Below are 22,389 nucleotides of genomic sequence, written 5' to 3'. Positions count from 1 at the left end.
CTCCGGGTGTTTCATCCCCTGTTTTCCTGAGGCTCCGCGGCACTGCAGAGCCTCTCCGCGGGGCCGGGCACTGAGGGGACGCGGGGCTCTTCTGGGACACTCGGGAGGAGTTTTGGGATGCTGGAATGCTGTCAGTGCCGGAGCAGAGGGAACGGGCAGGAATTCATTAACGGGATCAGCGGGGATGGAGCAGGAGCACAGATTGTAATTAGGACCCAAACGATTCCCAGCCCCGGAGCCGTTCCTGGCTCCTGTCCCAAGGCTCCGGGGCTGGGCTGAGCCTCGGTGGCCTCGGAGCCGGGATGGAACCCCCGTCACCCTCCCTGGCTCCTTTCCCGCTCCATCTGCTGCTTCCCGAGGGCCTTCTCCAGGTGCTCGTGGCCTCAGGTGACCTCGGCCAGCCCCGGCTGGGGCCATCAGCTCGAGGTGGCCCAGGCCAGGGAGCTCAGGTCACCTCTTCACACATCTGGGTGACCTCAGGTTTGTGCTGGGCCGTGGATTTTTATGGATCTTTATGGATCTTTATGGATCTTTATGGATTTTTTTATTGATTCTTACAGATTTTTAATGGATTTTTGTGGATTTTTAATGGATTTTAATGGATTTTTAGTGGATTTTTATGGATTTTTAATGGATTTTTGTGTATTTTTAATGGATTTTTATGGATTTTTTAATTGATTCTTATGGATTTTTAGTGGATTTTTATGGGTTTTTAACGGATTTTTATAGATTTTAAATTGATTTTTAATTGATTTTAGTGAATTTTTATAAGATGAGAATTTTTTGTTTAAAAGAAGCCCCACTCTTCCACCAAAATCTTCCCAAATCCCAGAAAACCAGAGGATGTGTCCTCTGCAGTGATCCCCGATGGTGTCCCCTGGTGCCAGGTTGGACTCGGTGACCTTGGAAGGCTTTTCCAACCTCAGTAATTCCATGTTCTGCCAAACAGCGCCTCGGGAACTGGAGTTCCTGGGTTCCCATGGGAGGTGGGAATATCCAGGTGTTGTTCCCAACCACCCGTGAATTCCCGCGAGCCCCGGCTCCTACCCTGCATCCCTTGGGAACCAGGGATTGGTGGGATCAGGCAGCACTTCCCGTGGTTTATGGACCAACATCATTCCCAAATCTTCGGAGCTTCTCCACTGGAGTTGATCCCTTTGCTGCCGGAGTTTCGGGGCTGAGCTTCCCCTCAAACACCCACCCAGCAGAGCTGAACTGGAGGACGAGGGGATTTTTCTGGATTTATGGCAGCTCTGAGGAGTCCTCCCCATTCCCTCAAATCCTGGCACCAAGGGGCCGTTCCAGGGAGGGGCTGATGGCACAAATCAGGAGAAAATCCCTCAGGGAATTAAACCCAGAGCCGAGTTCTCTTCTGCCAGTGCTGCCAGAGTTCAGCTGGAGCTGAGGGTGGGACAAAAGGCTGGGAATTGTGAGCCACTGGGAATGTTTGATGCCATCCCAGAAAATAGATTGGAGAGAGTTGGGCGTGTCCAGTGGCGAGAGCCGGATGGGAAGGGAGGGATGGATGCGTTGGGAGCGATGGATGCCTTGGGAATGTTGTGTATTCGGAGCAGCTGTGGCAGCGCCAGGTTGTTGGATCTGGGCTCCTGGTTTGGGAGGAAAATTCCCATTAATGCTGGGAACAGGATTCACCTGCCCTCAGGTGGTGCCTGGGACGGGATCAGTCGGGATTGGGAGCAGCAGGCGCCAGGGAAGAGGAAAGGCTCAGGCAGCGCCGGAGCTGCTGCAGGGAAAGCTCTCCTGCCTTCCCTGGCAGCGCTGCCTGACAAATCCCAGTGGGAATCTCAGCCTTGGAAAACCCTCTCCGTGTAAACACGGCCCTGACAGCGTCCCTGGCTCTGCTTCCCGCGGCTCCAGCCCCAGCCCTGGCTCCGTGGGGACGTCGGAGCTGGCGCCGGCAGGGAGGGATGAGGCTTTCCATGTCTGCCATCGGCTGCGCCACGTTCCCGACAGCACAAACCAACAGGGATCTATCCGGGATGGATCCACCATCCTTGGACAGGGAGCAGATGCCAAAGCTCCTCCTCTCCAGGGGTTTCCCCTCCCAGATTCTGTTCATTTTTGGGAGACTTTTGCCTTACAGTCAGGTGGGGGTGACCCAAATCCCCTTTGGAACCCACGGCTCTGGGATTGGTGCATTGTCCCGGTGGTTTTGTAGGATTGGGATGTGGATAACGCGTGAAGAGGATGCTCCAAAAGCTGGGCTCTGCCCTTTGTTGGGAAAGGACATCCAATCCTGTCTGCCCATCCCCGGAGCTCCCGCCTTTCCGAGGGTCAGTCCCCCTGGAGAGGGATTCCTTTGGGGATCAGTCAGACCCCTGGGGGCATCCAGTGGGATTCTCTCTCTTCCATCCTAAAGAATGTCCCACTGCGTTGGGATGCCCTGGGATGAGCCTGGGATGGAGCTGGGATGGAGCCTGGGATGGAGCTGGGATGGAGCTGAGGTGGAGCTGGGATGAGCCTGGGGTGGAGCCAGGATGGAGCAGGGATGGAGCTGGGATGGAGCCTGGGATGGAGCTGGGATGGAGCCTGGGATGGAGCAGGGATGGAGCTGGGATGGAGCTGGGATGGAGCTGGGATGGAGCCTGGGATGGAGCTGGGATGGAGCTGGGATGGATCTTGGGATAAGCCTGGGATGGAGCCGGGGTGGAGCTGGGATGGAGCTGGGATGGAGCCGGGATGGAGCTGGGATGGAGCTGGGGTGGAGCTGGGATGGAACTGGGATGGATCTTGGGATAAGCCTGGGATGGAGCCGGGGTGGAGCCATTCCTCACCTCCAGGGAAATCAGGACAGGGCTCGGTGCCCCCTCGGCTCAGTGGGAGTGCTGGGAGCCCTGGGAATGGATCTCTCCGGCAAAACCTTGGGAATGAAGACGTCTCTCCTCCTAAATGGGATCTTTTCCCCATCCTCCCATGGATGTTCTTGCCCAAACCCATCCCAGTTTTTCAGCTCCACATTCCCCTTCTGGACCCATCTTGAAAATCCCTTTGTTTTCCTTTTTCCCATTATCCATGATTCCCTTGGATGTGGCTTGCTGGGAAATGTCTCTCGGAGCCTTGTGCCCCACAGCTGTGGGGAAATGACTGCACAGGATTCCAATTCCCTCTTTTTCCATGGTTTTACCTTCAATTCCCTCTTTTCCCATGGTTTCACCTCCAATTCCCTCTTTTTCCATGGTTTTACCTCCATCTGACAACTCCTGCCTCGCCAGCGCTCCCTCACCTTCATCTCTGTCTGCATTTGGAAAAGTCATTCCCAGGCTTCCCGTGAGTTCCTTTTCCCTTCACTTTTCCCTGGATTGAGGGGATAACTGCGCAGCAGAAAGGTTTTTCCGGGGTATCCTGGGAGGAACTGGAATGCCTTTTTCTCTGTGACTCCGGGCAGGCCTCTGGAACATCAGTGCTGGGCCTGGTGGATACACAGGCAGCGGGATTTGGTTATCCAGGGATGTCCTGGAGCTTTTGGTGGTGTCTGATTTGTGCCTGGGGTCTGTTTGGGATACCCCTGGTCGGAGCTTTAACTTCCCCAAATAAACGTTTTCCTTGGGCTTCCCTTGCCTGAGGAAGGGCTCCGAAGTCACTCCGGGGTAGTTCATGGATTGGGCTCCATCGTCTTAAAGGCTTTTCCCAACCTCAACAATTCCAGCAAATCCCGTTCCACAGGTTTAGAATTATTTCCCTTTATGCCCAAGCTGGGATTTTCCAAGGAGCTGACAAAGCCCCTGTGCTCCATCAGAGGGAACAAATTGGAATTTTTATGGATATTCTTGGGGAACGAGGCTGGAGTTTTGTTCCTGGCCCTTTTTATTGGCAGTTAAAGCATTTCTGAGAGCCGGGGGGGTTTTCCCCCCTCACACAAGCTGAGCTTAAATCATCCTGCTCTGCTCGAGCTCCTGTCTCCAGTGAATCCCAGCCCTTCCCAACAGCTCCAGGTTTGATCCCGATGATCTGAAAATGCTCCGAGTCCTTTCCTGTTGTCAGGGAGCCTGAAAACAAGAGGAGACTCTGGAAAAACAATGTTGTGTTTTCCCAAATAATCGCTCCCAGCAGAGGTGAGCGGGGGAGGAACATCCTCAGGAGGAGCTGAGGGAACGGGAGAGGGGCAGGACACACGGAGTGGCTTCCAGAGGGCAGGGCTGGAGATTGGGAATATTGGGAATTCCTGGCTGGGAGGGTGGGGAGAGGCTGGGATGGGATTCCCAGAGCAGCTGGGGCTGCCCCTGGATCCCTGGCAGTGCCCAGGGCCAGGCTGGACATTGGGGCTGGGACAGTGGGAGGTGTCCCCGGACATGGCAGGGGATGATCCTTAAGGTCCAAATCCAAACCATTCCATGATTCCATTGATCCTGTAACGCCACAATCCCGTTTAGTGGGAGCTGGAATGGATGCTCGTGGATTTGTGAACTTGGAAAGATTTTGGAAGAGTTTCTTATATCTCCTTTGGGGAAGATGGGAATCACTGGAATCCTCGTGGCTGAGCGGTCCCGTGGTTGTCCTTTCCCAGTCCCCACAATCCCTGGGATTGTGATCCCGGCTGTGCAGCTGCCCCCGCCAGCTTCCATCTTTTCCTTGGATAAACACATCCTGACGGGAGCTTTTACAGGGAATTTTTACAGCCGTATAAAAGCCCCACAAATGGCCTGGATTTATTTGCCTGCAGACTGTGCCGAGCACGGCAGCTCCGGAACCCTCATTCCCTGTGCTGCTGTTCCCATTCCAGCCTCGTCGTTTCCTCCTGATTTTCTCCACTGCAGCTTTTTCTCCTCGCTGGATTTTAAACTCCCCTCGTTAGGAATTTTTGACTTCTGCCTTCAGAGCCTGCCTGGGAAAACCCATCCATGGGGCTGCTTCCAGAGGCTCAGCTTCCCTTTCCAGCCTGAGTGCGTTCATCGGTCAGGAAAGCATGGAAATGGCATTTTTTGATTTGGATAGCAAATCTTTTTTAAAGGATGCCGTTTTTTCCCCCCCCTCACAAACGCTTCCCATTTGAATTTAAATGTGATTTCCTTTCTCTCCATCCCACCTGCTTCCCCGACGCTGGGATTAGTCGGGATGTGTCAATATTTGAGGGAATAAATCGCTGCTGCCTCCAGCTGCTGTTTGGGTTTCTGACTCATCTTGGGGTCAAATGAGCTCAGCAAATGTGGGAGGGACTCCGGAGGGACCGGAGCTGCTCCGTGCTGGCTCCCCGTGCTCTGAGCGCTCCTTGCTGGGGTTTGCTGGTTGTTACTGGTTTCCAGACTGGGCTTTCTGGGGTCTTTATCCCGGGAAGCAGCTCTGGGTGTCTCCAGGCTGTCAGTGCAGGGATTGGTTGGGGTTAAAGGTGGGATTTCTGGGAGTTTTCCCGCTCGGGGGGGAAGGCGAGCAGCAGAGATGTGCCATCCCTGCTGCCCCAGCAGGAGCGCTGGGATCCCGCTGGGAAATCTGTGTTTACTCACTTGGAAGCGCGTGTCCATCCCGTTTGGAAACCTGTGTCCCCCTCTTGGAATCCTGCGCTCCTCACGTGCTCATCCCGCTCAGAAACCAAGGTCCCTTCCTCTTGGAAATCCATGTTCCTCTTGGAAACTCATGTCCATCCCACCTGGAAATCCGTGATTCCCCACTGGGAGAGCCGTGTTCCCTCCCTTGGAATGTCCTGTGTCCTGCACTTGGAGCCCTGTGTCCATCCCACTGGGAATCCTGTGTCCATCCCACTGGGAATCCCGTGTCCATCCCACTGGGAATCGGTGTCCATGCCACTGGGAATCCCATGTTCTCCCACTGGGAATCTGTGTCCATCCCACTGGGAATCCATGTTCTCCCACTGGGAATCCATGTTCTCCCACTGGGGATCCATGTCCATCCCACTGGGAATCGGTGTCCATCCCACTGGGAATCCTGTGTTCTCCCACTGGGAGTCCATGTTCTCCCACTGGGCATCCTGTGTCTATCCCACTGGGAATCCGTGTTGTCCCACTGGGAATTCTGTGTCCATCCCACTGGGAATCCCGTGTTCCCCGCGTGTCCCTCCCTTTGGAGCCCCATGTCCATCCCCGCTGGACACCGGTGTCCCCCTGCTTTGCAGTGCTGGTGGTGCCTGGAAGTTCCACCTGGGCTTTGCCAGGAATTTCTTTCGGGAATCAGCCCAAAACGAGGCCGAAGAGGAGCAGAATGATGGCGGAAATCTCCCCTCATTTCCCGAGTGTTTTTAACCCTCCCTATTTTCCAAGCAGTGGCACAGGGAGGAATTTTGGGGATATGGGATGTTGAATGTCGGGACAGCATTCCCATGGCGTGGCTGGGCTGAGACTCTGGCCAGAACCAGGGAATGGCGGGAATTTCAGCAGGAGCTCAAGGCCGGTGTGTGTCTGCCAGAGGGACTTGGGGCTCCGGAGCTTTCCCTGTGCCCGGCTTTTCCTCCCTCTCTTCCCAAACGATTGAACAAATGGTGAAAGCTGGAGGGATTCCTGGGGGTGTTTCAGGGATATTGGTGAGGATATTTCCGGGGATATTTATTTGGATATTTCCAGGGATGTTTGTGTGGATATTTCCGTGGATATTTATTTGGATATTTCCGGGGATATTTGTGTGGATATTTCCGGGGATATTTATTTGGATATTTCTGGGGATATTTGTGTGGATATTTCCAAGGATATTTGTGTCGATATTTGTGTGGATATTTATTTGGATATTTCCGGGGATATTTGTGTGGGTATTTCCCCCAGACCTGCAGCTCGTGGCTGTTTCCCATCCCTCTGCCCACTGGGAATGGCCGTTGATTCTGTGGGAAATATTCCCTAATTCCTCTCTTTTTTCCCCACAGGTGTTTACAAAATATGGGAAATGCTACATGTTTAACTCAGGAGAGGAGGGGCGGCCTCTCCTCACCACGGTGAAGGGGGGCACAGGGAATGGCCTGGAAATCATGCTGGACATCCAGCAGGACGAGTATCTGCCCATCTGGGGAGAAACAGGTAAGAGCTTCCTTTTCCTCGGGTTATTTCCTGGGAAAAACCATCCCATCCCATCCCATGGATCCCATACCATCCCACCCTATCCCATCCCATCCCATCCCATCCCATCCCATCCCATCCCATCCCATCCCATGGATCCCATCCCATCCCATCCCATCCCATCCCATCCCAATCCCACCCCATCTCATCCCATCCCACCCCATCCCATCCTTCCCAGACTGTGCCTGATCCAGCTCCGCGAGCGAGAGCCTGGCCAGCCCAGGTTGCCCAAGGGTGGCACGTGTGGGTGGCAGGAGTGTGGGACCCCTTCCGAGGCTCTGGCACATCCCGCTCCCCTGGAGAGGCGTTTTTGGGAGGCCGTGTCCAAGGTGGACTCCAGCTGCTCTCTGCATTTTCCTTCTCCTTGGAATTTGGGGATGTTTTCTGCCCTGAGTTGTGTTTGCTGGCTTGGTGCTGTCTGGATGTGCCAAGGACTGGATTCCTTGGAGCTGGAGCATTTGGGGTGGATGGAATCTGTCCAGGAGTGCACCCAGCGGGGCTGAGCACCTCCTGAGGAGCTGGAGCGCTCTGGCTGTGGAGCAGGAGGTGCTGACCGGGCGCGCTGGGCTGTGGGGTGTCCCCAGGCCCCATGGATTGGGATGGCAGCTCCTGGAGCGGATGTGGAGCTGTGGGAACACTGGTGCCAGATCCTGTAATGAGCCTGCTGCACAAAGGACGGGCAGGAGGGCTGGGGGACAGGATGGGGCCACCAGGGCCACCAGGGCCACCAGGGCCACCCGGTCACAGGTGCCCTTAGCGGCTGCAGCTGCCCTGAGCCCACGGTGGCGTTTGAAACGTAGCCAAGAGAAGCGCTGGGAACCTGCCAGGAGCTCTTTGTGTGGCAGAGCCCCGGGGGACCCATCCGGGAGCAGCTGTGGCTGTTCTGGGGCTCAGGGAAGGGACAAGAGGAGGTCTCACTCCAGGTCGGTGTCGCCGTGGCTCTGTCACCCCCTCCAGCGTCTCTCAAGCTCCTGCTCGGAGCAGAGCGGGGATTTGGCTCCATTTGCTCCCAATTCCCTTTCCTTTGTGTGGTGTTTGACCCTGCCGAGCGCGGCCCTGCCGTGCCATCGATTGGTCGGGCTCCTAGAGGAGCTTTGCTCCCGCATTTTGGCTCCTGCTCCAAACCAGTCTGGGCCAGCCCAGGTGAGGGGGAGGAGGCAGAGATCTGGGATCATCATTCCCTTGGGAATTGCTTTGAGGCCTTGTGCCTTTAAAGGGAAAACAGCTCGAGGTGGGGCTGGGAACGTGAGGAGCAACTTCCCCCTCAGGGTTCATCTCCTACAGGGAGAGATCCCCCACGGGGGACAAATCCCTGGGGGACCTTGTGGGGACAGGAACCACCCCAGGGAGGGCCTGGGGACATCCCAGAGCTGATGAACACCTGGAGCTTTGTGTTCAGCCCTGCTGGGGTCTCATCAGGGAATCCCAGGAGGATTTGGGCTGGGAGGGACCTTAAAAATTATCCCATCCCACTCCTGCCCTGGCAGGGACACCTCCCACTGTCCCAGGCTGCTCCCAGCCCCAATGTCCAGCCTGGCCTGGGGCACTGCCAGGGATCCAGGGGCAGCCCCAGCTGCTCTGGGAATTCCATCCCAGCCCCTTCCCACCCTCCCAGCCAGCAATTCCCAATTCCCAATATCCCATCCATCCCTGCCCTCTGGCACTGGGAAGCCATTCCCTGTGTCCTGTCCCTCCATGCCTTGTCCCCAGTCCCTCTCCAGCTCTCCTGGAGCCCCTTTAGACCCTGCAAGGGGCTCTGAGCTCTCCCTGGAGCTTCTCCACGTGACCATTCCCAGCTCTCCCAGTCTTCTCTCACAGGGCAGGACCCCTGTGAGGTTCTCCAGGAACACCCAGCCCTGGTGTCCCACCATTCCCACTTTGCTGCCTGTTTGGAGCTGCCCTTGGAGAATCTTTTGGAGGAACACCTGGGAATGTGCTGGGCTTTTCCATCCCCGTGGTTCTGGGAAAGCTGGATCAGCCTCAGGGGGTGAATCAGCCTCGCACTGCACCGGAGGCAAAAAAAAAAGGAATAATAAATAAGTGAGGATAAAAATCAGGAGGGAAAGCGCTGAGGGAGGAGTTCTCCAGTCTGGTCCCTCCCCATCCATTGGCACCGGGGCCGTCCCAAGGGGTTGGGGGTTGGCAGCTGCTGCTCTGCTCCCTCCTTTAACACCCTCCAAGCCCTGAGCGTGCCAGAGGTACTGGGGACCTGTCCTGGCCATGGCCTCGAGCCTGAGGGAGAGAAAAACACCCCAAGTGTTCTTTTGTCAAAGCTCCTGGGGCTTGCGATGCCCTCGGAGCCCGGAGCCGGCTTTGTGCCAGGGCCCGGGGATGTTCAACACCCGCCGGTGCCATCCTGCCCCCGAGCCCGACCCCGTCAGTGCCCATCCCACCCAGCCTGAGCTGGAAGTCACACTCAGCTCAAGGTCAGAGGCTCGAGGAGGAAGTGTCCTGTCCCGGGGTCTGGGTTAGGGCTGGATTCTCCTGTCCCGGGGTCTGGGTTAGGGCTGGATTCTCAAATCCTGGGACTTGGGTTATGTTGGATTCTCCTGTCCCTGGGGTGATTTTGGACTCTCCTGTCCCTGGCTCTGGGTTAGTTTGGGTTCTCATATTCCTAGACCTGTGTTGACATTGGATTCTCCTGTCCTGGACCTGGGTTAGTGTTGGACTCTCATGTCCCTGACCCTGGGCTGATTTTGGATTCTCGTATCCCTGGACCTGGGTTGACATCCTGGTCTTGGATTGCGCTGGCAGTGACCGAGAATTAAACCTGGAATTGTGCAGGATTCACGGAAAAGCTCCACCCACGGGGCTTTGATGTGCTCAGGTGGTGCAGGAGGAGCTCCTGGGCCCATGCCCAGCCCTGGGAGGACCTGCTTGCCCTGGAGCTGACCTTGGCCTTCTCCTGGACAGACCATCCTGGATCCTCTGGAGCTCCCTGGACACCTCCAGAATCCCAAATGGGAACGCTGGTGGTTGAGAGTGGCTGTTGCCATGGCAACGCCTCCTTCAGCTCCTCTGAGGGGAGGGCAGCACTTGATTATTTCCAAATATTTGCATAATAATTCCAGTGTGTTTGGAATTCAATCCCCGGCTTCGCCCAGCCGGGCTCTCCAAGGGAATTCCAGCCCTGGAGGTGGATGCAGGGCAGGTTCCAGGTGTTCCAGAGCCAGAGGAATGTGGGCACGGGGAGATCCATGGGATGGAAGGAGCTGAGTTCTTCCTTCCCACGGCGTTCCTGTCTCCACTGTCGCTGGGAGGTTTCCTGGGAGGCTGAGATCCCCTGGATCCCGGGATCCAGGCTGGGCTGGACGGGGCTGGAGCAGCCTGGGACAGTGGGAGGTGTCGCTGCCAGGGCAGGGGTGGGAATGGAGCATCCTTCCAGTCCCTTCCAATCCCCAAGACCTGGGATTCTCCAGCAGGAGCCAGGAATGGGAGCAGTTTCCCAGCCATGTTGAGGGGCCTGGCTGCTGGGAAAGCAGGAGATGAAATTCCTGCGGCAAACAACCCTCAGGATTCCTGGGGTTTTATCATTTTTTGTTTAAATGCCCAAACGAGACCCCGAGGATGCTCCAAGAGGTGCTGAGAGCACCAGCATGGGCTGAAGGTTCCTCAGAGCAGCTCCCGGCCGGGCCCCAGCTTCGGCTCATCCTGGACGGCAGAGGGACTGATGGACACAACACGGGAATGTTTTCCATGACTTCCCTCCCTGCCTGCTGAGGAGACCCCTCGTGGGGAACTTCAGGCTCCTGCTCCCTCCCAGCTGCTTTTGGGGGCTGAAACATCCCCTCTTTCGGGCTCAGAAATCCCGGAGCGGCCAGAAACGAACATTCCCCTGTTTATTAAACCCAAACCACCTTTGGGTTTCAAGGAAAATATCCCTTGGGGCAATCCAGGCCTGGAGCAGCTCCTACAAACCCCCGGGCACGTGGAAGCAGCAGCTCCTGCTCCATCTCAGCAGAGCAAAAATCGCTTTCCAAGCCCTGCCTTGGCTCTCCTCAGCTCCAGGAGAATTCCAGAGGGCCTGGAGAGCAATTTCCGAACCCGGGAGTTCGTGGGGTTTGCGACAACCTCGAGGACCCAAACCCTGAGGAGCCTTTGAGCCGCGCCCGGGGGGTTTTGGTGCTGCTCAGGAGGAAACGATTCAGCTTCTGGGGCAGAGGAAACGGCGCTGCGGGAGGAGGAAACGTGGATCTGCTCTCGCTGGGAATCCCGGCTAATCCAGGGAATTCTGGCTAATTCGGGGAATCCTGGGTAATCCAGGGAATCCCAGCTAATCCAGGGAATTCTGGATAATCAAGGGAATCCTGGCTAACTCAGGGAATCCTGGCTGATTCAGGGAATCCTGGCTAACTCAGGGAATTCTGGATAATTTGGGGAATCCTGGCTAACTCAGGGAATCCTGGGTAACTCAGGGCGTTCCGGCTAATCCAGGGAATCCTGGGTAACTCAGGGAATTCCGGCCGATTCAGGGAATTCTGGATAATTCGGGGAATCCTGGATAATCCAGGGAATCCTGGCTAACTCAGGGAATTCCGTCTGATTCAGGGAATTCTGGATAATCCGGGGAATTCTGGCTGACCCAGGGAATCCCGGCTCTCACCAGGACAAGGGCCAGGACCCAGCACGTTCCAGGTGACACGGAGCAGCCTCCCGAAGGTGCCCCTGCCTGGGATGGGCTGATCCAAGAGCAGATTTCCGTATTCCAGAAATCCAACGGCTTCTCCTGGCCTGAGCCCCTCTGGGTTATTCCAGGCCCCTTTTCCTTTCCCATTCATTCCCCTTTCCAGAGGGATGAACAGCCCTGAGCCGCTGGGTTTGGGGGGATTGTCCCGGTTATCGCTCCTGGGAATTCCCAGCCTCTCCAGGAATCAGGATCTTCCCAGTGCAGCCCCAGCTGGGACTCCTGGGCGTGGCTTTTCCCGGGGGATTTTTAAGCAAAACAACTCTGGGAATTCCAGCCCAGCCCCTCCCCACCCTCCCAGCCAGGAATTGCCAATTCCCAATATCCCATCCATCCCTGCCCTCTGGCACAGGGATCCATTCCCTGTGTCCTGTCCCTCCAGGCCTTGTCCCCAGTCCCTCTGCAGCTCTCCTGGAGCCCCTTTAGGCCCTGGAAGTTTCCCTGAAATTTCTCCTCCCTGGAATTTTCCCAGAATTTTGTTCAACCAAAAGCTGCGACCCCAAACCCAACCCAGGAAAATCCTTCCAGGGCTGAGGCTGCTCCCAAAGGCTCCTTTAAAAAGGAAAACAAAAAAGCCCGAAATTCAGGGAAATGTTCATTGAAGGCAAAACCGAGGGAATCCGAACTCTGGGAATCTGGGAAAGCCGAGATAAGGCCCTGAAAACCAAGGGATTGCAATGAAATCTGCATGTCCAGCTTTCCTCGGAGCCTTTGCTGCTGCCAAATGCCCACAGCTGAAATAGGAGTCCTTGGAACAGCAGGAATATTTGGGAATCTGTGGGAAAACATGGGAAAAGCTTTGGGATTTGGGATGGTGCCACCAAGGTGACGAAGTTGGGGGCTGTTCCCTGTGCCAGGAGCTCCAAAGGTGTTTGCAAACACTGGATTTTTATTCCTGTTTTTTCCAAGCGCTGGGAGCGAGGTCCCAGGGCCTCACGTGAGGTTTGGGGTGCTCTGGTTTCCCTTGGGAATGATCCAGGCCATTCCCAGCCTCTCTGATCCCGACCCTTCCCTGTGTGGCTCCGTTGCCTTCCTGGAAGAGCCCGGAGCGTTTCACTCGACCCCAGGGAGACGCCAGGAGAGCTCAGGGCTGCAAAAAGCTTTGGAGATAAAATTCCAAGGGCTAATTAAATTCCATTGGATTAATCCCTCTGGCTCAGGGATCATCCTTTGCTCCCACTTTGTCTGGCTGGTGCTTCCCGAGGGCAATTCCTGAATTCCTGTGCTGGTGTGGGAAGGGTTTTCTGCTCCCGGGAAGAGGTTTCTCCTCCTGGGAAGGTTTTTCCCCTCCTGGGGAAGGTTTATCCCCTCCTGGGAAGGGTTTTCCCCTCCTGGGGAAGGGTTTTCCCTGCTGGAGAGGCTCTGGAAGTGTTTTCATTGTGCTGAGCAGCAGCAGGAGCTGGGAATGTTCTCTTAAACCAGCATTGCTTGGGGCAGCTCTGGAGGGAAAAAATCATCTGCTCTGGAATTGGAAATCATCTGCTCTGGAATGGGAAATAATCTCCTCTGGAATATGAAATCATCTGGTCTGGAGGAGCAAAGAATCTGCTCCGAAAGAGTGAAAAATCTGCTCTGAAAGGCCAAAAACTCTGCTCTGGAATATGAAATAATCATCTCAGGAGGAGCCAAGAATCTGCTCTGGAGGAGAAAAATAATCTGTTCTGGAGGAATAAATAATTTGCCCTGGAGGGACAAAGAATCTGCTCTGGAATATCAAACAATCTGCTCTGGAGGAATAAATAAACAGCTCGGAAAGAGCAAAGAATCTGCTCTGGAGGAGGAAAGAATCTGCTCTGGAGGACAAATAACTGCTCTGGAGGAATAAATAATCTGCTCTGAAAGAGTGGAAATCGTTTTGTCGGAAGGAATAAATCATCTGCTCTGGAATGTGAAATAATCCACGCTGGAGGAGGGAAGAATTTGCTCTGGAGGGACAAAGAATCTGCTCTGGAGGATGAAATAATTTGGTCTGGAGTATTAAATGATCTGCTCTAGAGGGGAAAATAATCTGGTCTGGAGTATTAAATGATCTTCTCTGGAGGAATCAATAATCCCCTCTGAAGGAGTAAATTTCACTGAAGCAGTAAATCATCTGCTCTGGAATATGAAATAATCCACGCTGGAGGAGCGAAGAATTCACTCTGGAGGGACAAAAAATCTGCTCTGGAGGACAAAATAATCTGGTGTGGAATGTTAAAGAATCTGCCCTGGAGGAATCAATAATCAGCTTTGGAGGAGCAAACCAACAGCTCCGAAGGAATAAAGAATCTGCTCCGGAATAATCAATAATCTGCTCCGGAGGGACGAATGCCCAGCTCTGGGCCAGTAAAAACCCGCTCGGAGGGAGCTCCCAAGGCTCCTGCTGGGCTTCCCTGGGGCAGGCGGATCTGGGAAGGAGCCGCTGGCTCTGGAGGGGGTCGAGGGGACAAAATGAATCTGCAGGTGCGGGGAGGAGGCAGCTGGGGACAGAGAGGGACAGTCCAGGGGGGCAGGGGAGGAGGATGGCACTGGGTGTGCCAACGGCCCCCAAATCCATGGATTCGGCCCTTTTCCCTCCTGCTGTCCCCTCATGGAGTGAGGGAAGCTCGTCCTCCCTGTGCTTTAGGGACAGCTGGGGACAGAGGGGGGCTGTGGGCACGGCTCCCCTGGCACCTGGGGACACTGACGGGAGCCACGGGGCACCTGCCGGCCACACTCCCATCCCCCCTCGTGTTCCGGCACAGCAGGGACAGGGCAGGGACAGGGCTGGGACAGGGCTGGGACAGGGCTGGGACAGGGACAGGGCTGGGACAGGGACAGGGCTGGGACAGGGACAGGGACAGGGACAGGGACAGGGACAGGGACAGGAACAGGGCTGGGACAGGAACAGGGCTGGGACAGGGACAGGACAGGGACAGGGACAGGGCCAGGGACAGGGACAGGGACAGGGACAGGGCTGGGACAGGGACAGGGCTGGGACAGGGACAGGGCTGGAACAGGAACAGGGCTGGGACAGGGACAGGACAGGGCTGGGACAGGGCTGGGACAGGGACAGGGACAGGGACGGGGACAGGGACAGGGATGGTCCTGGCAGGGACAGCCACACCGGAGCTGGGGCGGAGCAGAGTCTTCAGTCCCTGGGCACAAACGGGGCTGGCTGGGATGGGTTTGGAATTCTGCCACCGCCAGGGAAAGCCGGGAGCCCTGGGAAGGGGCTGTGCCCGTGTGGAGCGGAGCCATTGGAATATCTGTGGTGTGGGTTTGCTTTGCCACTGCTCCGGGAAAAGAGGGAAGAGCCGGGAAAAGCCGGGAAGAGCCGGGAAAAGCCGGGAAAAGCCGGGAAGAGCCGTCTGCGGGGTTTGGCCGAGTGACAGAGGATCCCACTCGAGGAGCTGCTCGGATGTTTTGGAGCGGGAGCAGCGGGAAGGGAAGGAGGTTGTGGATGGAAAAGGCTCCTTTCTGTCCCTGGAAGCTCTGGGAGGAGAAGGGGGGTGGGAGAGAGGGATTTGCTGTTAAATGTGCCGGGCAGGGGAGGCAGAATTCCTGGTCTCTATGGGGAAAGATGTCTTGGAACCCAGAGTTATGGAATTGTTCAGGCTGGAAAAGCCCTCTGAGATGAGTCCAGCACCCCCCAGCACTGCCCAGGCCACCACTGGCTCCTGTGCCCAAGTGCCACATCCACGGGGACTGGAATCCCTGCGGGAACGGGGACTCCACCACGGGACCCTTTCCATGACGGAATTTTCCAACCTCAGCCTCCCCTGGCACAGCCTGAGGCCGTTTCCTCTTGCATGGAATTCACACCTGGAGAAAAGGGCTCTGAGCCAGCTCAGCTTTTCCTTGGGATCTGCTCACCCTGGGTCCACCCAGGGGACCTCCGGCTCTCTTGGAAGCGTCACCTCCAGGGCGGGACCACGTTTTCCCCCAGTTCTGTCCTCATCCAGCATCTCCCCGAAGCCAAAGTCTGGATCCAGTCCCAGTCTGGTCCCAGTGAGGAGCAGAGGATCCCCAGTTTGCTCCTCCCTGAGTGTTCCCCTCGGGGCTTCTTTCCATCATTTTTCCAACCTTTTCCTCCAGCTCCTGCAGCTCATGGAGACTCCCTGTAATTCCGGGCTGGAGCAGCTCACAGCCCGCATCCCAAGGGATGTCAGAGCTGATCTGAGGGGAAAATGTCCAAGCCCCTCTCTGTTGCCACCTGTCCCCTCAGCTGGGGCTGGGACCCGGCTGCGGCATCCCCGGATAACGGGGCTGGGGTCGCAATCCCGGGAAAACCCGTTCCAGTCCCGATCCTTTGTTTTCCCCACTGTTTTTCCTGCCGATGGAAATGTTCTGCTCCCGTCTGGTGTTTGCCTGGGAATATTTATAGAGAGGATCCGGAGCCTTCCCCTCGCCAGACACAACCCAAGCTGTGCTGGGCTCCTCCCAAATCCCGCCTTTGCCGCTCCTCTCCCGTCCCAGCCGCTCCTGGGCTGCTCCATTCCCTGTCCCCATCCACCCCCCGGTGAGCAGAGCTGGGGGTGCCACTTCCACTTCAGGGCTGCTGGAGTCCCCTGCCGTGGGGCGTGGGCACCTGGGAGGGCGGATCTGGGAGAGGAACGGGATGAGATCCGGGCTGGAGCCACCCACGCTCCGCAACTCCTTAAAAAGGGATTTTCCATCTCAATAAGTCAAGGGATGGGGGGATGGATGGATGGATGGATCGCTGGGGTTGATGGGCAGCTCGGAAGATGAGGAATGAGCATTCTCTGGTTCGTCTCTCCTGGAGAATCCATCAGGGGTCAGCTCTGCCTCGTTCTTATCCCATTCCTGGATTTCATCTCCTGCTGTTTCCTCCCCATTCCTTGAAAACCTCCCCGTGCCAGCCCCATTCCCTCCCCGCATCTCCAGGCTGATATTTTGGTCTCTTTTCCCTCTCTCCGGCCCAATTCCAGCAGGAGGAGCTGCCTGGAGTTTTCCCGGCTTGGTTGGGAAATCTCAGACCTCCTGCTGCCCCCGGAGCTGGGAATGCCCCGGGGGTGCCACTGGAACTCAGGGCAAATGTTTTCTATTTCCATTTATTTACCCATAAAATCCTCCGGAGGGGGGTGGGGGTGGCAGGAGGGGACAGGGCTGGGGGGACAAAGGGAGGGAGAAGCTGCAAGGCTTTGGGATGCCTTGGGATACAGAGAGGGAAAATCCTTTCCTGGAGAAGGGAAGGCTCCAGGGAGAGCTCCGAGCCCCTTGCAGGGCCTAAAGGGGCTCCAGGAGAGCTGGAGAGGGACTGGGGACAAGGCATGGAGGGACAGGACACAGGGAATGGATCCCAGTGCCAGAGGGCAGGGCTGGATGGGATATTGGGAAGGAATCCCTCCCTGGGAGGGTGGGCAGGCCTTGGCACAGGGTGCCCAGAGCAGCTGGGGCTGCCCCTGGATCCCTGGCAGTGCCCAGGCCAGGCTGGACATTGGGGCTGGGAGCAGCCTGGGGCAGTGGGAGGTGTCCCTGCCATGGCAGGGTGGCACTGGGTGGGCTTTGAGGTCCCTTCCCACCCAAATCATTCCAGGATTCCCTGATCTCCCTTTCATCCTGGCTGGACCCTTGGACATCCCATCCATCCATCCCTCCATCCCTCCATCCCAAAGGAGCAGCAGCAGTGCCAGGACCCCTCCTCATCCCCGGGAATTCTGCTTCCCTCCGGCTCCTCCACCAGCCGCAATCAGCAGCAGCTTTTCCCTGTTTCATTTCTCAGGATGTTCCAGGGGCAGCAGCGAAGCTCCTGGCGGGGGAGGGATGAGCGGGATCTGCTCCTGTGCCTTTCCGAGCTGTTTTCCCTTATTTTGAGTTATTTGGGATCATCCCTGTGATGTCTTTTCCTGGTCTTAAAATCAAGAGGCATACACGGTTAGAAGGGGAAAAGGGATTTTACCTTGGTATTTATTTTTAAGGATCCTTAGGTGTACACGTCCAGGTCATATGCATCGAGATGCACCCCACCGAGTCTTTCCCTGTGTCTTTGTGTCTCTCTTCTTCCCGTATATCCCCCCCAACATTGGGTATAACATTATAGGCTTTACTAATTAGCAGATCTATCAAAGATTCCCCAATGAGAGGTTCAAGTGAGCCCCCCCTCCCAAAGGAACCTTCCCCTGGATGGTTCTATCTTGGTTTACAGAATATGTTCTGGAGAGGACCTTGGGGTCTGGGGCACACTGATCCCCGGCTACGAAGCTTCTAAAATGTTGAGTCTCTTAGCTTAACAAACAAGTCCAAGAATGTAGGCAAAAAGCACTGGGAATACAGAAGCTGTAAAAAGGTATAACAGGGGTATAAAAGAAAAGGCAAAAATCTTCCTGGCATCACCTGTCCCTGGGGCAGCAGCCGAACCAAGCTGGCAGCGGGTGCCGCCCCCGGCCCTGGATGCTGGGAACATCCATCCCTCCCTCCCTCCCCTCCAGGGAATCTCGGCTCCCTCCCCGCTCCGGCTCCCGCAGCAGCTCCGGCCATGCCGGAGGTACCGGGATGGCTCCGGAGTTCGGGCGCTGCTCCCTCCTGCCCCTTCGCTGCCCCACGGGATTCCCAAGGGATGCTGAGGTGCGAAGGGGATTTGTATTCCTTCCCCAGCACGGAGGGATCGTGGAAGCAGCATCCCAGGAGCCTCTCTGCCTGCCAGGATGATCCCAGCGGGAGAGCAGGGTATGGGACACTCGTTCCCTCCTTTTAATGACTAAAAACGAGCGAGGAGCTGGAACATTGAACCCCTGGCTCCTGCTCATCCAGCAGAACCTTTCCCAGCCCTGCCTGGAATCCTGGAGCTTCCTGCTGCTCCTGGATGCTGTAAGGAGCTCTCTAATGATACCCACGGAGCTCCGGAGGTTTTGGCTCTCCTGCCTCCTCCTTTCACTGCCACACGGGATTCCCAAGGGATGCCGAGGTGGGAAGGGGATTTGTATTCCTTGATCGTGGAAGCTGCATCAGCTGGCAGGAGCATCCCTGCCTGCCCTGGGATGACCCCCGCAAGTGCAGTTCCCAGACATTTGTTCCCTCTTTTTAACAATTCATAGGAGCAAGGAGCTGGAATATTGAATCCCCGGCTGCTGCTTATCCAGCAGAACCTTTCCCAGCCCTGGGCTGGAATCCTGGCGCTTCCTGCTGCTCCTGGATTATGTAAGGAGCTCCTTAATGATATCCACGGAGCCATCTGGCCCCAGCTTTGGGATGCAAATGCAATATGTTCCCTAAAAATAGCACAGCGGCTCCGTGGGGTTGTACAACACCTCCTGCTCCTCGGGAAGGAGGGAGCTGGGAAAGGAGGGAGCAGGGAAAATCCTCTCCAGGCTGGGGAGGAGCTGGACGAGCTCTGGAGCTGCGGCTTCTTCCCCTCTCCATGGCCCAGGGGTGGGGTGGGAGGCACCCAAGAAAGGAAAATGGGAGATAAATCAGGAATTTCTGTCAGGAAGCTCTGGGTCCCAGCCCAGGGTAGGTGGGATCTGGGATTTATCCTGGATATTTATCCCACTCGGTGCTGTAGGAATTCCAGAATCATGGAATGCTTTGGGCTGGGAGGGACTTCAAAGCCCATCCCATGGGCAGGGACACCTCCCCCTATCCCAGCCTGGCCTCGGACACTTCCAGGGTGGAATTCCAGAGGTGCCAGAGGGAAGCATTGGCTCCGTGCCCTCATCCCTTGGGATCAGATCCCGCTGCTTCTTTCCCAGCCTTTGCTCCATCCCAAATTCCCTGAGTGTCCCTCTTTTGCTGGCAAAGCCGATTTTCCTCTCTCTCCCGTTCCTGCCGTTCCCTTCCCCCTGAAGCAAATGGAAACGGCAGCGGAGGTGTCTCCACCGGGATGGCTCCAGACCTCCCTGGGCAGCCCCTCCCAGGGCCTGACCGCGCTTTCCAAGGGGAAATTTTCCCTAAATCCACCCTGCCCCTCCCCTGGCCCAGCCTGAGGCCGTTCCCTCTCCTCCTGTCCCTGTTCCCTGGCAGCAGAGCCCGACCCCCCCCGGCTGCCCCCTCCTGTCAGGGACTTGTGCAGAGCCACAAGGTCCCCCCTGCGCCTCCTTTGCTCCGGGATAAATTTATTCCCTGAAATCCAGCGGGGCTGGGCTCGCTCTGCCCCCGCGCAGCCCCCGGGATGTCATTCCTGCCATATCCCAGCGGGAACAGCCCCTTTTCCCGGTGGATGTGGCAGACGTCTCCCTTTTATCCATGAGGAAATTCCTTATCCCCAGTTGCTCCCGGAGCTCAGCCCACGGCAAAAACACCCCCAGGACAAATCTGGTTTTCCCTGGAAAAGCTGCGTGGCCTCAGCTGGGATCAGCCCTCGGGTTCCAGCTTCACCTCCCCGTTCCCAGGCAGCTTCCAGGGAACTAAAGCCCCAATTCCGTGGAAACCAGAGCACACTCGGGCCAGCCAAACCGGCGGAACTGGTGCCTTCACAAGTCCAGGTTTTTCCAGGGTGGGATTGCAGCTCCTGCTTCCTTGGAGCCGCGTTTCCATGGCAATTGGATATTTTGTTTTAATCTGTAAATCTTTGTCTGGGAAAAATGCGAGCATTGGGAGTTGGATCAAGGTTCCTGCCTGAATACAGAGGGGTTGGAGGGGCAGGAGATTCCCTGGGATCCCTGGCTGGGATGAGCCCGCGGTGCCCAGCAGGGCCTGGAGCGACCTGAGGACACAAATCCCAGTCCTGCGCACTTCCCGGAATAACGAGAGGGATCTGGGTGGATTTCGGGAATCTCGGGGTTGGTGGGAACAGGGAGCACACCCAGAGCAGCTCGGGGGGCTCGATCCCAGTGCTGGGAATTCCTGCCCTTCCCAGGGGTCACACAGGAGGTGGGGCGGCTCCTGGGAAGTGGGGGATCCCTGGAAGGTGGGGGATCCCTGGAAGGTGGGAATCCCCTGGAATTGGGAGTCCCTGGAAGGTTGGGGATCTCTGGGAAGTGGGAATCCCCTGGAATTGGGAGTCCCTGGAAGGTGGGGCAGCCCTGGCTCATCGTCCCCATGGTGACACCAAGCAAAGGATGCTGGAAAACCTTGGGATGAACTCAACATCCCACGGCATCTCCGGGGCGTGTCTGGCCCGGATCCAGGTCCTTCCTTCCTGAGGAACACCCGGAATCCCTCCAGGATGCCCAGGAGGCACATCTGGGTCCCGGCCAGATGTGGCTCCCGGTGCTCCCGGGGCCGCTGCCCCCCCCTCCCAAGCCTCTCCTGGGCTTTGGGGGCTCCTGGGGGTGGGAAGAGCTCCTGGAGACGCTTCCAGCCCAAGGAATTCCTTGGGAGGTTGTTCCCATTCTGCTGAAGGGAAACTGAGGCCAAGGACAGCAAAAATCTGGGAGAATCCAAACCTTTCCCAGCTCTGTTCCCTCTGCCCAGTGCAGGAGGAGATTGATGGGAATTGACTGAGGAATTCCCAGGTGGAGCCGTGTGGGACCTGCTCTGGCTTTCTCCAAGCAGAAATATCCCCCACGGAGCTGATGGCTGGGATAACAATTCCAGAGGATAACAATTCCAGGGCTGGGGATAACAGTTCCAACCAGAAACCCCTCCTGGCTCCGGCTGTATCCTGATTTCCCAATAAATCAGTGCTGGCATCAGCTCCAGCTGTTCATGCCCGGGGCGTTGGATGTGTCCAGGCACAGGGACAGGGAAGCTCCCAGCTTTCGGCAGCACTTGCGATTTTAAATCCTGAATTTTCAGGGATGAGCTTGGTCTCAGCCGAGCTCTGCTGGAGCTCCTTTCCAAGTTTTCCAGGGATGCTCTTCCCAGAAAAGTCATGGCAAGGCAACAACAGGATTCCAAAAAATGGGCTGAGGATTTGTTGGGAGACTCTGCTGGGTGCAGGAATGGGAAAATGCCATTTCTGAGGAAGTTTTGAGTATTCCTAACCTGGAATGGGCTAAAAACTGAATTTCCAGGCTCTGGGATAAATGAAGTGATCCCAACATCCCAAAGGAGGTTAAAAACTGGGAGGGACAGCCCAGCTCCCAAGGGATTGGGATTGGTTTGAGTTTCCCTGAGCCAATCCCAGGATTTCAGGGTTGTTTTCCCCACATTGACGGGTGATTATAAAAACTGGGAAGGGAAGAGCAGCAGCTCAGCCCCAGAGCTCCAGGAGGTTTTCCCAGAAAAAGCCATTCCAAGTGCTGTTAAAATTGGAAAAAATTGGGGAAAAAAATTTCAAATTGGAAAAAAATTCCTAAAATTGGAAATATGAATAAAATCATGGATGGGATTTTTCCTTGGGACGTTCAGAGTCCACGGAGCCCTTTGGGATTTGCTGTGTCCAGGGAAAATTCCTTCAGAAATGAATGACCCTGATCCCAGGTTTTTGGTGCTGCTGGTCCCTCCCTTTTCCCTCAATTCCAGGAAAAGTTTCATCCCCACTAAAGCTCCTGAATCCCAGCATGGACTGGGAATATTTAGGATGCAGTTAATGAGTTCTGATCCAGGCGTTTCCATCCAAGCTGGGCTTTTAACTTCCCTCTCCTGGCAGCAAGTAGAAATTTTGGAAGGAATAGACTTTTTAGGGGAAGGGACAATTTTTCCGAGCCAATTCCATGTTTATGGTTTCATCCCGGTGCAGGAGAAACAAGGAAAGCTGTCTGGGCTTGGCAGCTCCTCTAAAAAAAATCCCGTTTATTTTGTTCTCCTGGTTATCATCACTGATGGAATTCTGTAATTGTGGGGCTTTTTTCCAACGTTTTTTTCCATGGTGTGGCCTTTCCCTCCCTT

The 22,389-nt window shown here is 56.0% G+C and overlaps 1 protein-coding gene across 3 annotated transcripts in view; it reads left to right on the top strand.

Moving 5' to 3' along the window:
* LOC104698497 (acid-sensing ion channel 2) overlaps positions 1-22,389 on the top strand; it is a 386,996-nt gene that overhangs the window by 344,174 nt on the left and 20,433 nt on the right. For all 3 annotated transcript variants that reach the window (XR_005603676.1, XM_039565633.1, XM_039565634.1), the window contains exon 2: positions 6,824-6,974. Coding sequence is in view for 2 of the 3 variants with exons in the window: in XM_039565633.1 (XP_039421567.1) it covers positions 6,824-6,974 (151 nt within the window). In the remaining variant the exon portion in view is untranslated. The remainder of the gene's footprint in view (positions 1-6,823; positions 6,975-22,389) is intronic.

The sequence above is a fragment of the Corvus cornix genome, chromosome 27 (assembly GCF_000738735.6).
Source record: "Corvus cornix cornix isolate S_Up_H32 chromosome 27, ASM73873v5, whole genome shotgun sequence".
NCBI classification, from domain to species: domain Eukaryota; kingdom Metazoa; phylum Chordata; class Aves; order Passeriformes; family Corvidae; genus Corvus; species Corvus cornix.
This window is presented reverse-complemented; position numbering and strand designations above follow the sequence as displayed.